The sequence below is a fragment of the Cynoglossus semilaevis genome, chromosome 10 (genome assembly GCF_000523025.1).
Source record: "Cynoglossus semilaevis isolate Cse_v1.0 chromosome 10, Cse_v1.0, whole genome shotgun sequence".
NCBI classification, from domain to species: domain Eukaryota; kingdom Metazoa; phylum Chordata; class Actinopteri; order Pleuronectiformes; family Cynoglossidae; genus Cynoglossus; species Cynoglossus semilaevis.
Genome location: NC_024316.1, coordinates 15,053,590 through 15,069,451, shown reverse-complemented (window position 1 = coordinate 15,069,451; position 15,862 = coordinate 15,053,590). Strand labels below are relative to the sequence as shown.

The window sequence follows — 15,862 nt, the reverse complement described above, 5'->3', positions numbered from 1 at the left end:
CTTTAAGTCTCTGTGTGACAATATAGAGTTAAGATGAGCCTAAAATTAACAGAATTAGATGGTGTTTTTTTTCTACTGTGAATACAATTTTAGCCAAAAAATTACAAGTCACTTAAGGATAATGTCTAAAACATTGGAGGGGAACTAGCTTTAAGTCTGTAAAAAAACTAATGGGATATGAATTTGGATGAAACTGGCTGAGAGTTAAAAAATAAACGATATTTGGCAAAATCTTTAAATCGGAGTAAGAATCGTTGTCGTTGTTTTCCTCCGATAATGAAAACCCGATAACGAAATGCCTGGTTGTTGCCAAATGATGTGTGCCCTAAAAATAGTTTTGGGGATAAATGGCTGTATATTAAGATGAAAGTCACTAGATGGCAGCATTGCAGCTCATTTAATTAATCTCATACTCATACAGTGGTTGTACAGAAAAATAAATAAATATAACCAGGCCTATATTGTTATAGATATCGGAATTGAAAATGAAGTGTTTGGACGATATCAGCATATCGGCTATCGGCCGATATGCTGATATAAAGTTAATATCGGACATCCCAAGAAAATATATAACTCTCATCTTTCAGCTAGTCTAAAAAAAATCTAAGTTTGAAATTAAAGAAAAGTCTTTGAAGTTCGGATTTTAACAGATAGCACGTCATTCTCAGAGCGAGACGCTTTAATGCGGTCATCTCGACTTGCTGCCCTTTGCATCAGCGATGAGCTCAGTCCTTTATTATGTTTTGTGAAGAAGCACCAAAGTGAGCTGAATGGGATGCCAGGCCCATCATGCGTTTCATTTTTCTTGTATTTGACACACTACATGTGAATGCATTCTGAACTCATTACAGCACGGAGCGTTAAAGGCCGCGTGAGTCACCGTGGCATATCTGGAAGTGTGGGCTAGAGACGGCACAAACACAGATGCCCACGTGCTGCTTCTTTGCCCGCGGTGATGTCATCACCAGAGACTTCCTGAACACAAGGTTCATTCACAGAGACTGCGCGCCACCCTCACCCCCAAAACAGCTCACAGCCCGAGCACCAAACAAGCCGTCTCCATGGCAACTGCAGCCTGCGGCCATGTGAGTACCTTCTCTTGTTAAGTATTTGAATTCATCACCGAGTGTATGTGCTGTCCTCTCACACATGTGTGCTCCTGTAAACATGGCAACATCACCAAGATCAGCTTTAAGTTCTGGAAGTTTCTCCGCTGTGACTACTGTATAAACAAACAACTGCTGTTTGTCCTTGGGCTGTTTCTGTTTCTGGCCCTGGACAGGAGGGAGCATTTGATGAGTCACTGTCTGCTATGAGTCAAATCATTTTGCAGTTTTCCTCTCATATTCAGGACTGAAAAAAAAAAAAAAAAAAACTAGGTTACCTTGTTCGAGCTGCCTCCACTACACAGCTTTAATCTGACACAGCAACAAGACGACGGCTAAGGGCTAAGGTTTCATCAGAGACTTGGATTTTTAAACAACTTTACATTTCTTAGAATTACCATTAAACACGTTTTAAACCCCATTTATTCCTGCGCCAAAACATCCAGCAGTGCATTTGACTGATGAATACTGAAAATATCTGAGTCGTTTTTGGTCAGCTTTAAAAATTACTATCGTACCCAAGTAGTAATCAGTAGTAATTATGTGTGATATTGCTTGTTTCTATAGTTTTCATTATTTACACTCTGTTGAGGCTCAGCTTCTATCGACTGCCATTGGCTGTTTCTAAAGATGTTTTTTTCCCCCTCTGTTTGGGGTGTGGAATAATTTAATATTTTAAAACAGGGACCACAGCGGTGTTGATGTATTTATGGTTATTATTTATTTCTACTTTTTAAGGATACAAAAATAGCATGGAACAGACTTTTTAAGAGGAAACAATAAAATCTAGTAGATTTAAAAATAAAAACAAATACAAGACAACTATTAACAATGCAAAGACAGTATTAATAACCAATGTTGTTTTTCGGGGTAGTAATATAACAAGAACGACACATGCCGGTAACTTGAACAACATGTTTCAATGTAATAAAATGTTAATGATAAAATGATAACGTTATTAACAGGTAAATGATACACATTCATCTACTTTAACTGTATCATGAAGAAAATGACAAAAAATATATTTACAAAAAACAGGGGGGAATATATTCACTTCAGACTACATTCAATAAATGTTTGACTCTCCTGTGCTGCACTGGCTCAATCTGAAATGTCATAAAACATTATTGGCTTTAATATTATTATAAAATATAATTATCTTAAGGATTAGGTTCATATCAAATATTAAAATTCAGTCTATCAAATTCTTGCTTTTTTTCTTTTTTTTTTACATTAATAAAAAAATGGCATTTTAAATTCTTTTTTTTCTCAATTTTTCTTTTTTTTAACATTAATAAAAAAATGGCACAGGACAGTAGGAGGGTACTCCAATTTACCCAATGAAACACAGGCGTCTTGCATATTAAACAGCAGTAAAGTGAACTGTCTGATGGCCGACGCTCTCAAAGGCACTGGTTCAGCTCAGCTGTGAAGAAAGCAACGGATCGACAACGGACTACAGGAATAATACAACGCATAAATCTACACCGAGTATCAAAGCTACTGAATATCACTACAGTCAGACAAGAATGAATGTAGACATTTTAAGTCGTGACTCAAGTCACGTTTAGGGTCGTGACTTGAGTCATGTTTAAAGACTTATGGACTCAAGTCGTGTTTATGGACTTAAGTCATTTTTAAAGAGTACGTTCATGACTTAAGTCATGTCTAGGGACTTAAAAAAAAAAAAAGATTTCATGACTGAAGTCCTGACTTTAGACTCAATACGTGTTTATGGACTTGAGTCATTTTTGTCAGGTTTAAGTCAGGTTTAATGACTTAAGTCATGCTTAAAGACATAAGTCTTGACTTAAGTCGTGTTTAATGAAGGTAGGTCAGGACTAAAGTCATGTCCTTTTCAATGTTATTTTTATGCAACTTTTTACGATACTCCATGACTTTCACATTAACAAGTCGTTGGCTAGGTCCATTTTTATGGTCCCAGACACCAACTCCTAAACCCATGTGCAGTGAAAATTCTTTGGCATCTCGCTTGAATAGAAGGCAGTATATATTTCATGAATATATAATTTGGCATTATTCACACAAGTCCAGCGAATAGAAAACATCGTAATAACACGGAGCCTCTCGACAATGAAAACAGTGCATATAAGGAGGCGTCCACATGTTCGTATGTGTGTATGCTGCGTATATACTGTATATGTGTGTACAGGCGGAGAATTTGAGATGATCAACTCAGGAATAAAACGACATGTAAAAACGACACACACAAATAGTACATTTCATGTAAAAACGACACACACAAATAGTATAAATAGACAAAATACAAACTCTTTTCAAAAAGATAAAAATAACAATGTTTTTTTGGTCCCAAAATGATTTGCTTTGGCGGATATAAAAGCGTACGCTTTGGTTTCTTAAGTATTATTCTCTAATAATGTTCCACTACATTTGGTCATGTTATTGCCATAAAATATTACTATTGTTCTGCTGATGTTATTTGCATTTTCCCCCCCACCCCCGCTGTTTTATGAAATAATTAAAGGCTGTAAAACAGATGAAGGCATTTCAGGTCTGATGACTTTCAATTCTCTCCAAACTTCACGTCTCTGATGTTTAGCCTGAGGGAAACAACAACAACAACAACAACAACAACAACACTGGTACTGATGCTTTACTGTACCATTAATGGTAGAAAACAAAATGAGGAAGAAAAGTTTCGATTGTCAGTGGAATTACATCATCTTCCCGTACACCCCGTGTGTGTGTGTGTGTGTGTGTGTGTCGGTGGGTGTGTTTTGTTGTCGTCTCCTGCTCAAGTCTGTTCTCTATGTGTGTCCTCTGGTATGAACTCCAGTCAGATCCTTTCTGATGATTTCGTTCACTGCAACGAGAAAGAAAAAAAAAAGAAAACGAGTCGTTAGACACTGTGAACATTTATAACTTATGTTTGTATTTTAAAGTTACAATCAGGACAACATTTTTTTTAAAGTTGAATATCACTAGAATTGTACTGTGTGTTTGTACTCATCTGTGGAAGTAGTGGACAGATAAATACTGATGACAAATAAATTTTGTTTTTAGTTTGTTTGTCTTCTAATTGACTGATTCAGTTTTAGACTGAAAGAATACTCACCGTGTATCAATCACTGCCGTTTGATAAAAAAACAACTAAATAGTAAATATTCATCTTAGCTGAATCCCAATAATAAGAAAACAAAAACGTAATGCTGCTAAAATTATTTTTTAAAGTTATAATCCTTGAGTGTGACGAGTACTGTGTTTCTGAAGGGAACTATGCATTGACACAAAGTGACCACTAGAGGTAGAGCTACACAAGTGCAAGTTAAGAGACTACTTCCCGTTGCTTGCGCAAAGGTGCATAAACAAAAAACAACAAATGAGGAAGAGTAGAGGAATGGAAACTGTCACTTTCAAAGTGACATGTACAAATATAAAAATACATAAACAGCATTTTTTCTTTTTTAAATTTGCAGTGTAAGTGTTTTTTTTTTTGTTTACTTTAATAATATGGATAAAAACCAAGTTGTTTTTTTTTGTTTGTTTTGTCACAAAAACACAGATAAGACCAGGGAGTTGTGAGAGCGTAGATGACCGCTGGCTGGACGACATGTGCTCCCACAGACACTTTCTACCGCGGACAGGTGGTTTTTCATTATGCAACCATGTGTAACATGTCACCTCTCCAGATAAGCCACACCATCTGTGAACAGATCTGCTGTTTGTCTGGAGCCTCAGCCTGGAAGCAGACTTTGTGACGGACTGTGTGCACTGGCACCGGGGAGAAATTACAGGCTGGTGCCACCACTTCCACTGGGCCTCTGGGAACTCATTAGAATGATGACTAATACAAGGATTTCAAAGACAGCCAAAAAAGCTTTTCGCCTGAAACCGCACCGTTCGAGGACATACAGTATCATGCTTGTGATTTTGTAACCATGGTGAACAGCAACACTGGGCTGGTACTGAACTGAAAATGTGTACGAACGTGACTGACGACTGGAGGGAACGCTGTGAATGTGAATGTGAATGTTGTTTCTTGTAATGGAAAATCAAATAATATTACAAAACAACTTGGCCAGACTGAGGATCCCACCTCCACTTCTTAACGTTTACAAAAATCAGATTAAGGTTAAAAAGAAGTGTGACAACACCACAGCAGCTGAAGGAAATGCTGAGATCAATATTTACAGAAATTGGCTTCCTAGCCGGAATCACTTTCTTGTTCTCGCTCAACAGTTACACCTTACACATCGGAAGAAATGTCAAGATAAGCTGCAGACGTGTGGGAGCAGAGAATACAACACGCTTTAATGACAAAAAACAATGAATGGCCTGTGTACTTCTGTTTGTGGCAACTTCTGTTTGGCGGGAACTGAAACTAGAACAGCAGGAAGAACAAAAAAAAAAGCAAAGGCAAGGAATGGGTTCCGGGTTCAAAGCCACTGAGTCCCAACACCTGATCCTGGTGTTGAGTTGTTTCAGGAATGTCATCTGGTGTAAAACTATCAAAATGCTAAGTGGACTAGCGCTGCAGGTCCCACAAGAAACACAAAAGAATTAGCCAAAAGAAAAAAAAAAAGGGATTTGAAGTGACCAGCAGACTTTTAACATTTTAAGCATCCCAAAGGAGCGCCCCCTGGCTGTGTGGAGAAACAAAGAGCCTGTCCTGGTGGCTTTGTTAAACTACTACTAATCAACCTGTGGTTAGCAACAAACTTCACCGCACACAAAAAACAAGGATATTTCAACAGTGCAGGTCCAGTGTTCTGCTGAGACCTGACTCTGAAGTGATCATGTCACGCTACACTTGTCTGTACAGTATCGCCTGTCTAGTACCAGCATGTGGCGCCGTGGCTTAGTTGGTTAAAGCGCCTGTCTAGTAAACAGGAGATCCTGGGTTCGAATCCCAGCGGTGCCTTTTTCTTGGGGCAGTAGTGGCTTAGTGGTTAAGGAACCTGAGGAACCGGACAAGGGTCTGGAAAGCTTCAGGTTTGAGTCCACAACTGAGGTGCTCTGAGCATGGCGCTGCCCCCTGCTGGGTTAAAAGCAGAGGTCACATTTCATTGTGTGCTGTGTCACAATGACAAGGAGTTCACTTTCTTTTCCTCCAGAGGTAGAAAACCGCTTTCCTGTTACATCTTCTCCAGGGAACGAGTGAAAAAAAGGTAGTAATCTCTCAGTGATCTCTTCTTCCCACTACCAGCAGTAACTCTGCTCCACCACCACACTGTGACACCTGCCTCACTTCAATGACATACAGGTCGGACGAAATACAAGGGACTGAAGTCACACTAAAAAACATCATGTGTCGCATTTATGACCACATGTGAAAGTGGATCACACTGTATATGGCCAAAAAAAAAAAAAAAAAAAAAATTTCCCTGCAGTGGGAAAATAGTCTTTTTTCAGAATGGTCTTTCAGGGGTCAAAAGTGTGAACATAGTCTTGTTTCAGAACTGTCTTTCAGAGGTCAACTGAATGTGCGAAGCCTTATTTACATGTTGGTGAGTCAAAAGGTGCTACTGTTAATATGCATCTCATGTGAAGTCATCTGCATCTCTCACCCACACTGCACTGGCACGACTGAACAAATAGCTGACTGTAAAGGGCAGCACTTCTAACCACAAAGATAGCTCCAAAAAAGGAAGTGCTGCGAGGTGACAGAATATTCAAATCAAGGGCGTGTGTGGGCCGTAATCAGCGCCCCACTCCTACTTAAAATGATGTAAGTGGCACCTGCAAGCGCCGTCAAGGGTTATGAAATCCAACAAAGAAACCCGAGATGCTCCGTTGGCCAACAGACCAGTCTTTGTCTGTCTCCCCGTCTCTGCCGCTCCCTGTTCAATCTGATCATTTGCAGATGTGAAAAGAGCGACGGCTTCTTCCAGCAGCCCAACACTCAACGTGCGTTTTACAGCCAGAGGAGTGGTCTGAGGGCTGAAGAGCGGAGGCAGCAGCCGCTGCAGCCGGGGCGCTGGGCTGTCGTCACAACATCAGCATCCCTGTTTATTTTAGTTTCTAGTGGAATTCTCTCGGACACCTAAGGCCTCAGAGAAAACTTTCATCTCCCCTGTGGTGCCACAGACTTTTTCCCTGAGTATAGAACAGACTCAGAGGAGCAGCAGCAGCGACGGCACCACAGCGGGACGTGGTACAGTGGGGGCTTTGCTGCCGCTGATGAAGGGTTGGCACGGAGCGGCTGTTTGAGGCTGGCCGGGGGAACACTTGGACTACTCTCTTCGGTGGTTGAATGTCTGACTCCTGAGTTCTGCACCAATGAGCTGCACTGTTTACCCAACTGTAGAAGGAGAGGGGCGTTCAGAGGGAGACAGTCAGGGACCGTGTACAGTCGCTGAATCAGTCACTGCGTCTTCATACCAATGGTAACTGTTATTTAGGGCATGTAACCGTTGTCCACAAGTGCTGTGTGATGGGATCATTCAGTTAACACCTAACTAGTCCCTAATTAAACTAACCCACAGTCAGCATGTTCTATGGGAGGAAACCAGAGTAAACGCCCAGACACACCTGCAACATGAAAGCTCCACACAGATTGGCTACTGAGGCTACGCTACAGCCAGTAGTGATATGAAACCATTAGTGATATACAATTAGATACAAGACGTCAAGAAGTACTGAGATTAAACCAATAAAAAAACCCTCTTATGTTGCGTGTACAGCTGAGATTAAACTAATAAAAAAAAAACCCTCTTATGTTGCGTGTACAAATCCATCTCAGAGAAAAAACAAAAACAAAGACGTTCAAATATATATGTCACAAACAGCATAAATATAATTGCTAACAAGCAAAAAGTAACAATAAGGCATTTGTAGCCAATAAAATACTGCATTAATGTTGTGTGGGCGGGGCCAAATTGAACAGCTAGCATGTTAATGGGAACATCATGGCAATAGCCTGCTATATGAGGAATAAATGTAAAAGAAATGGCCATATACTGTTATTAATCACCAGAAACACACTCAAAGTTTGTATGAGTGAACAGTAATTCAGATGTGATTGCTAACATGCTAAGAAATTGTGGAATTTAAGCTACAACATCAACACTAGCCTGCCTATGCTAGCCACCATAGCTTTAGCATGCTTGACAGGAAATAAATGCAGCTTCCAGAAATGACTTTAAAATTTGGTTTTACTATTAACTGAGTATTAAAGTCCATGATGAAAATAGCCTACTTTTCTTACTACTTAAAAAAAAATTTTTTTTGGACTAATTTTAATCTTTTCCTGAGGTTTCATCGATGGCTGCGAACGACTCTGTCTATTACTTCATTTACAGCCTATGGCTAGTATTTAGCGCCCGCCGTCACTTGAGGGTGCTTTAATCCGCAGAGGAAGAACCATTACAGCAACGGCAAAGTTCAAATATCCTGTACACACAAACAAGGGTGCACTCATCACCGAGGCTGTAGTTCCATCTGGATTAGTCCAAACTGTGTATTTGTTCAGGCCTTTCAAACGGGATGGAAGTGAGCTGAGACTAATGTGTATCCACCAGGCTGTTGCTATGTGCTTTATCTCTCCTGCTCTGATCTCTACCTGCTGGAACAATTTCACCTGCTCCACTGCCTCTGGGCTTTATTCCACACCCACTAAATCTGTCACTCTGGGCCTTCGTTGGCCGTTCCAGTCCCTGTTTTCTTCTGTTTTTCACAAGCGACGTGGCAGGCTCCGAGCCACGCCAGGCATTCTTGGTCTTTGTAGATCAAATGGCGAGACGCGTTTCTACATTCATCACATTTTTAAAATTCAGAGACTGAACAAACACAATGCATAACAGACCCGGTTTAGCAGCAACTGAAGGCAACTAGTGTGGGAACTAGTCGGAGGGCTCGAGGGTGAGAGGCTGTGGGTGTTATAGGGTTTAGTAATAAAATGATATTGAGTCTTGAGTTGCTAAAGGTGACACAGTTCTGGCGCCTCCATGATGTGACAGTTGTTGACCACAACACTGCCATGATACCAGGATGTGGCATTAAGTATGACTACACACTGAAGCACATCTCCTGATGAGCAATGATGATAGTTTTACTTTTGCCTGAGCTGTGTTTGATGGATGATGCTCTTGTGGTGGGGGCTGTAGTTCAACGCTGCTGCTGCTGCTGCTGCAGCGAAAACGCAGGAAATTTTCTGATCTCACTTATCTATTTTCTGTTTGAAAAAAAAAATCAATGAGGGAAGTCCCTCGTCTGAGTTCTTTAGTAAAAGTTATACCTGACACAACAGCCATGCTGGTGGGTGGTTTACTGGCTGTAGGGGCAACTAAGGAGGGCAGGCGGGCGGGGGGGGGGGGGGGGGGGGTTGATGTTGTAAATACAATTACATCAACCTTACTGTTTATTGTATACAATACAAATGAAACACAGGTGCAGATTGCGAAGCCGTCTGACCTGGATTCCCTTTGATGACTTTTGATGTCTGTGTTGAATCAACAACACACAACTGTTGATGTTTAGGGAAACCCTGGAAGTGACGGCCAAAACACAAATTCCACCGCCGGCCTTTTGTTTCTTCATTTATGTTTCTAATTTTTTCCATTAAAACACAGACACAAACACACACACACACACACACACACACTCTAGAAAAAGTTTTCCTGCACGTTTCCTACCCTCCACCCTGCTGCTATCGTACAGGGATCAGGCTGGATATTTTTTGGAGGGGAGCAGCTGCAAATAGGAATTTCTTTCGCCAGATTGGCAGTATCCCGTAGTCGGAAAAAAGCTAATCCTCTGGTGGGTTCCCCCACAGAATTGCGGGGCGTAAGGCCAAGGAGAAGCCCCGGCCAACTACAACAAACAAAGAGGCTTTCCCCAGCTCTCCCAGGCAGCCCGTTCCAGTGTTTGACAATGGTTGCCATGGAAGTTGTTTTTAAACTTCATAACAGTGTCAACATACCCAGGCCATCAGGAGAGCGACACTTTCTTCCCCTCCCCTCTGGGTCTCTAATACCAGCAACGGACGAGAAAGAGAAAAAAAAAGAAAAAGCCAGTTTCCTGATGTGTGGCAGAGCCAATGAGAACGAGCGGACGGGTCTGACCGCAGCAGCGGAGTCGTGAAAACCTTCACCTGACACCGGCTTGTTGTACTTTTCACCACAAAACAAGGAAGAGGCTCAACCTCTGGACCTGTGCTGGATGTGGACTGACATTAATTCAGTCTGAAGGTAATGAGGTTGACAAGCAAAGTATAAACATGTGACTCATAATCCCCGTTATCTCCACCTTCAGTGGAACCAAACTCGATCTGCCGGCGAGGATTGTTTTAGTAGTAATAACTTGTGGGTTTGGCTTTGTTCACAGGGTTTGAAGCTCCGACCCGGATATGTGCAGAGGAGATGATGAGGATAATGTAAATATCCAGGAATTGTTCTTAGAAATAGTCCGAACGTGGAGTCATCCATCTCCTTCTTTAAAGGGTTATTACAAATATACATCACTTCTCTGTCTTCCTGTTGTTATTCACACCGTGACGGGCAAACTGCGGTAACGAGCAGTACCACTCTCGTAGAGTATAAAAGCCACAACTTACACTCACCATCATCTAGGTAGGCCTGATCCAGGTTCTCCTCCTTCACCATGACTCTCCTCTCTCCCGGAGCCTCCATTTGGCCTCCTCCAGGGGAGACCCGACTTTTCTGTTGCCCCTTTTGCACGTAGGACTGCTGCTGGATCACCGTGGGATAGTGCTCCGGGTGGGTCACCACGGCCTGAGCCAGCGGGGGTGTGGGTGAGTGGGCAGAGGCTGCCTGGGGGGAGAAGCCGTCACAGTAGATGATCTGCTGAGGGTCGGGCTGAGCGGCGCTCAGCGACTGTGGGTCTCCTGCTCGGAGCATGTGGTGGTTGGTGGGTGAAAACTGGATGATGGAGGGATGCTGGCCCGCACCGATGGGACCTACAGACTGAGACGGGGAGCCTGTGTGGACTAGGACTGACCGGTGTGGGTCAGGCATCATGCCTCCAGTCTGCTGCTGATAAAGGCCGGGGCTTCCGCTCAAACTCTTGCCTCCCCGAGGATAGACGATGGTGGGGCTCTGCTGCTGGAAACGACTGTCGTGGCTGGGGAGGCTTGAGCTGAGACGCTGGCAGGACGCCATGCTGGGGACCAGGCCGTTGTCTGGGTGCTGGACGCTGCGCTGAGGGCTGTGGTAGTACGAATGAGGCAGTAAGCCTAAAATCTGGGGCATGGCAAAGCCCATGTGGTCAGCTTCGTACTCGTCTGCAGGTTCTGTCTTGATGGACGGGGCTGCAAAGAGAGGACAGCTTTGTTTGTGAGTGCAGTTGAAGGAGCAGGTGCTCAGCACAGCACATTTACATCATGTGGTTCCAAAAAAAGAATGCAAATTGAAGTTAGAAGTGCTAAAACGTTCTGTGATAAATACATAAGTTAAGAAAAATCTTTCACTACAAAAATGAGGTCATCCTGAAAAAAAAAAAAAATTGGAAATTCTCACAATATTAGAATCTAGCCAAACAAAAAACATAGCAAATGTTAATTTAAATAGTTGAAAAAAAAAATAGACAATAAAAATCAAATTTCTGCTAAAATCCTTAGTTGATCTAAAAAAATTAGCTAATTAGCATTGTTATCTTTACGTTACCAGTGACGCAATAAGCTAGCAGAGAAATAGTAACTACAGCTGAGCCACATCAGGCTAAGACTTAAAATAGGTAATAAAAAACCAAAACCGATTGAAGACATTTCTAAAATGTCAAAAATAGTTACAAATTAGCCAAAACATGTCTAAACAATCAGGTTAGCCTAGAGCTAGCTAACATTAGCTAAACAAAATGTAGCTTAAATGAGTTTTAATGGCTGTTATGAAGTTACAAACAGGAAGGTTGGCCTCAAAGACAACTAAGTATTTAATGTATGAGATTGGAGTTTCAGATTATGGGGGGGAGTTATATAAGAAAAAAAAACTCCAAAGTGACAAATAATGTTGTTTTCTCCTCTGATCTACACCAGTGCAAATGTGTCACTGAACTTTCACGGTGCGATGAAAGCATCGTTCAGACAGACAGACAGGGGGATCTTACATGCCAGCGGTGTGTAGGTGAAATGTTGAGGCTGGCTGCGCTTCCTTTTGCCGTTGATGACGTAGAAGTTGACTTTAACTGAATGGCACACAGATGTATCACGGAAGGTCGGCACCTCCACAAACAGCATACTCTTAATGAAAGCACAATGAAAACAGACATGTTAGCTCAAAACAGCAGATGGATTTGGTGTAGGTCAGATGTGTAGTAGAAGTGTGAGACAGATACACACAGGCTGACTCTTGTCTTTGTCCACCGTCGCTTCCATTTCCCAAATCTGCTGCCCGTCTACGTGGAAGTGAAAGTTGAAAAAACAACAAAAAAAAAAACAGAGAGAGAGAGAGAGAAAGTGAACCTTTGCAACACAGTGGTGTAAACTCAGCAGTAAAGACGGGTTTAATCCTTTCCAGATGTTACTGCCACATTTGTAAACCTGCAGTCCTGAAAAATACTTAATGGCAGCTGACGGATCCATCTGATGATTATGTTTGGTTGTATTTTCAAGCAGATATAAACAGAGACAACGTTGTGTTGACCCTTGATATTTTTGAGTGAAGCCCCATTAAATAAAGGTTACTGCTCTGATTACAACATACACACTGTGCTGTAGCTCTATTGTTACAGGGCTGCCAAAGAAAATATACAGAAAAGGTGTCAAACATACAGCCAGCAGGCCTGAAAATGGACCAAAATGTCTTATGCAGTCTGAAGGAAAATGAATTAGCCACAGTGAAACGGTGCATTTTTTACATATTGTTTTTAGATTTAGATTTAGAACCTTTTTTTGTTGCAGATAATAGATTTAAATTGCATTTATTTTTCTGTAGACATTTATGAAATATTTGTCCCATTCCATTTCATTTTCATTGTATAATTGTACTTCTGCACTAAAAAAGGAAAAACCTTGAGTAGACAGATCTGTTGTTGCTAATACATTTTCTACCAACATCAACCTTGAGTAGACAGAACTATTGTTGCTAATACATTTTCTACCAACATTTTTACTGGTCAGACCATCTTGAGATCTTATTGGTCAAATGGTGTTTTCTCATCTAAACATGCTCAGAACATCATTACAAGTACAGTGCGACGTCAAAATCATCATCATTTATATGGTGTCTAAATCACCATATAAAAAAATATATAAACAAGAATTATCTTGTTATCTACTTGCCGTAAGGTCTTAAGAAATTCTCCACGTGGCATTGCATTTGTAATTATATTTTGAGCGAGTCTGCTAGCCGAAAGACGGCTCTAAGAACTTGTCACCATTTTTTATTTGGAAATTCCACTGAGCCTCAGAGGAATGTCAATAGAATGATGTGGTGATGTACAGTAGGAAGCAGAAACATGACACAAACTGTCAAGATAAATGAACTAGTAATTACTAGTTGAAGCCTTACTTCAACATTCACTCCACCTTCCTGTGAACACCAGAGGCCACGCAGCAGGAAGTTGTGCTTGAATGTAACAGGAGGTGGGAAACCCTCTGTCAAATGTCAATCAGGAACACATGGCCTAAATGAGTCAGTAGGAAAAAGGGGGATTCCACACGTAGTTTTTTTTTTTTAGCCCTAATTTTTATGATCAACTTGCTCCATGTCTCAAGTAAAACATGATGACTACAGCTTTCTTGGCATCTGCGCCGCATTTGTTTGCTTTTTGTTGCAACTCTACTCCAAGGGATACCCCGACTCAAGAGATAATTGTGTGTGGACGTGGAAACGGAGGAGGAGGAGGAGGAGGAGGAAGAGGAGGAGGACAGGCTGGACAGGCAGCCTGAAGAAGGCTTGACTTGGCTGAGGAAGCGTTCCTCTCCTGGTCCAGGCCGAGGAGCCAGAGAAGCTCCAGCCAGAGGAGGCTCAGTCTAATTCTGAGGGATTTCACAGCTGCTCCAGTCCAGAAGTCTGTGTCATAGAGTAACTCTCCAAAACAATGACAATCCCTAACAGGGAAGAGTTCTTTTCCATCTCTGTCTTACTATTCATTACTGTGCTGTATCGTAACACAGCGGCAGGGAACCCCGTTCTGACAAAAAAAAAAACAAAAAAAAAACTTAGCCGGACTCCAAGTCTTATTTGGGGCGGCCGTGCAGAGCCAGCATCTAGGAAAGCCCAGGACACCACTAGTGGAGTCGGTGAGTCATAACAGACAGCTTTTTTTAAAAAAAAAAAAAAAAAAAAAAAAAAAATATATATATATATATATATATATATATATATATTTTAACATAACTGTCTATCCCAGAGAAGCAGATGGAATAGAGAGCTGGCAAAGAGGCGACATATTCACCCGTTAACAGTAAAACCAGGAATGAAAAAAAAAAAAAAAAAAAAGGTCGAAAACGAGGCAAAAAAATATATATATATACGACATATATATATATATGTCTTTGTATATATATATATATATATATATATGTCGTATATATGTATATATGTCGTTATGACCATCACTGAGGAAGAACACAGACGCCGTGAACTTGTCACTCAGAACTGGCTGCTGTTAGTCACTCAGTGACACCAGAGGAGCAGAGACCTTGGGTTCACCTCAGACTGAGGATCGCTGGTTCAAATCCCAGCCCTGAAAGGGCTGGGATTTGAACCAGCAATCCTCAGTCTGACCGAACCGTTTGATTCTGTAGTAACCATCACGTGACCATGGCACTTACCCTGAGTCTTCTCCATGAAGATGACCTTGGAGTCAGAGCTGAAGTTCTGCCCAGTCAGGATCATCTGCTGACCGCCCAGAACAGAGCAGCTGTCCATGTCCTGCTTCTCCACCATGGGAAGCTCGTGAGCTGAACGCTGAGCTGCAGGAAGACAGGAAATGAAGGAGTAAATTATAAGGTGTTTTTTTTTTTTGTTTTTTTTAAATTATAGGACTAGTTGTAAATGTGTAAATAGAAAAGGTGAACGAATGTAGTTCTTAATGTGGTTAGTCACAGAATGTATTCTGGAAATACAAAATAAAAAATATATATATAAAAAAAAATATATATTTGATTTTGTATTGAACTCAATATAAAACAGCAACCTGCAGATTTGACCTGAACATCTAAAAATCTAAAAATATACAGTAAATAAACATGAACTTAAAAAAACAATATTTAGTATCTGATTCATTAATTTTCTGTTTCTCTGACTGAAATATTGAACATTTTAAACGAAAGGACAATTCGGAACAATATTCAATATTTGCCGCTGCACCACATTTTATGCAAATTAAAAACACACACTTCGATGGAAAGCTACCTTCCTTCGTACGCACAATAAGTTTCTGAAAAGCGATTGTGATTTACAAGAAAAAGAGAAAACTGTCACACAACAATCAAAACTTTTTTCTCAGTTTTAATCAGTGGCAGGAATCGAAATGTGGGCGAGGTGATGAGGGGGTGTAGACGATACAGTAGACAGAGTGACAAGATGTGACGCAGTCAAGTCAAGACAAAATACCTAGAACAAAGAGCGGGCGCAAAGTTTCAAGAAAGTGTAAAAGTGGTGCAATATTTTAATTTCATGGAAAATGGTTATGACGTGGTGCCTTTTAGCTACATTTGGGTAAATATCTACTGTTTCCGTGTGAGTTTTATCTATTTGTATGTTGTAATTTAGTCCATTTAGCCACATTGCTCATTTTAAGCTAGTTCTTGGTTAGCCTAAGCTAAATGTTTTCTTGCTGGTTAACTTTGAGCCTGCTTTCCTGATAACTTT

General features: G+C 41.1%; 1 protein-coding gene and 1 non-coding gene across 4 annotated transcripts in view; one reads left to right on the top strand and one right to left on the bottom strand.

The window, feature by feature from the left end:
• Positions 1-3,561: 3,561 nt before the first annotated feature.
• Positions 3,562-15,862, bottom strand: part of nfatc2a (nuclear factor of activated T cells 2a) — a 29,531-nt gene continuing 17,230 nt past the window's right edge. For 2 of the 3 annotated variants that reach the window (XM_008319043.3, XM_008319041.3), the window contains 5 exons: positions 14,821-14,961; positions 12,382-12,437; positions 12,150-12,282; positions 10,642-11,355; positions 3,562-3,951 (listed from right to left, as the gene is read on the bottom strand). In XM_008319043.3, the coding sequence (XP_008317265.2) occupies positions 3,896-3,951; positions 10,642-11,355; positions 12,150-12,282; positions 12,382-12,437; positions 14,821-14,961 (1,100 nt within the window). In that variant the 3' untranslated portion in view covers positions 3,562-3,895. The remainder of the gene's footprint in view (positions 3,952-10,641; positions 11,356-12,149; positions 12,283-12,381; positions 12,438-14,820; positions 14,962-15,862) is intronic. The other variant, XM_008319042.3, reaches the window with a different exon arrangement.
• trnat-agu (transfer RNA threonine (anticodon AGU)) lies at positions 5,936-6,009 on the top strand. Its single transcript has one exon. It is a non-coding gene; the product is annotated as a tRNA-Thr (tRNA).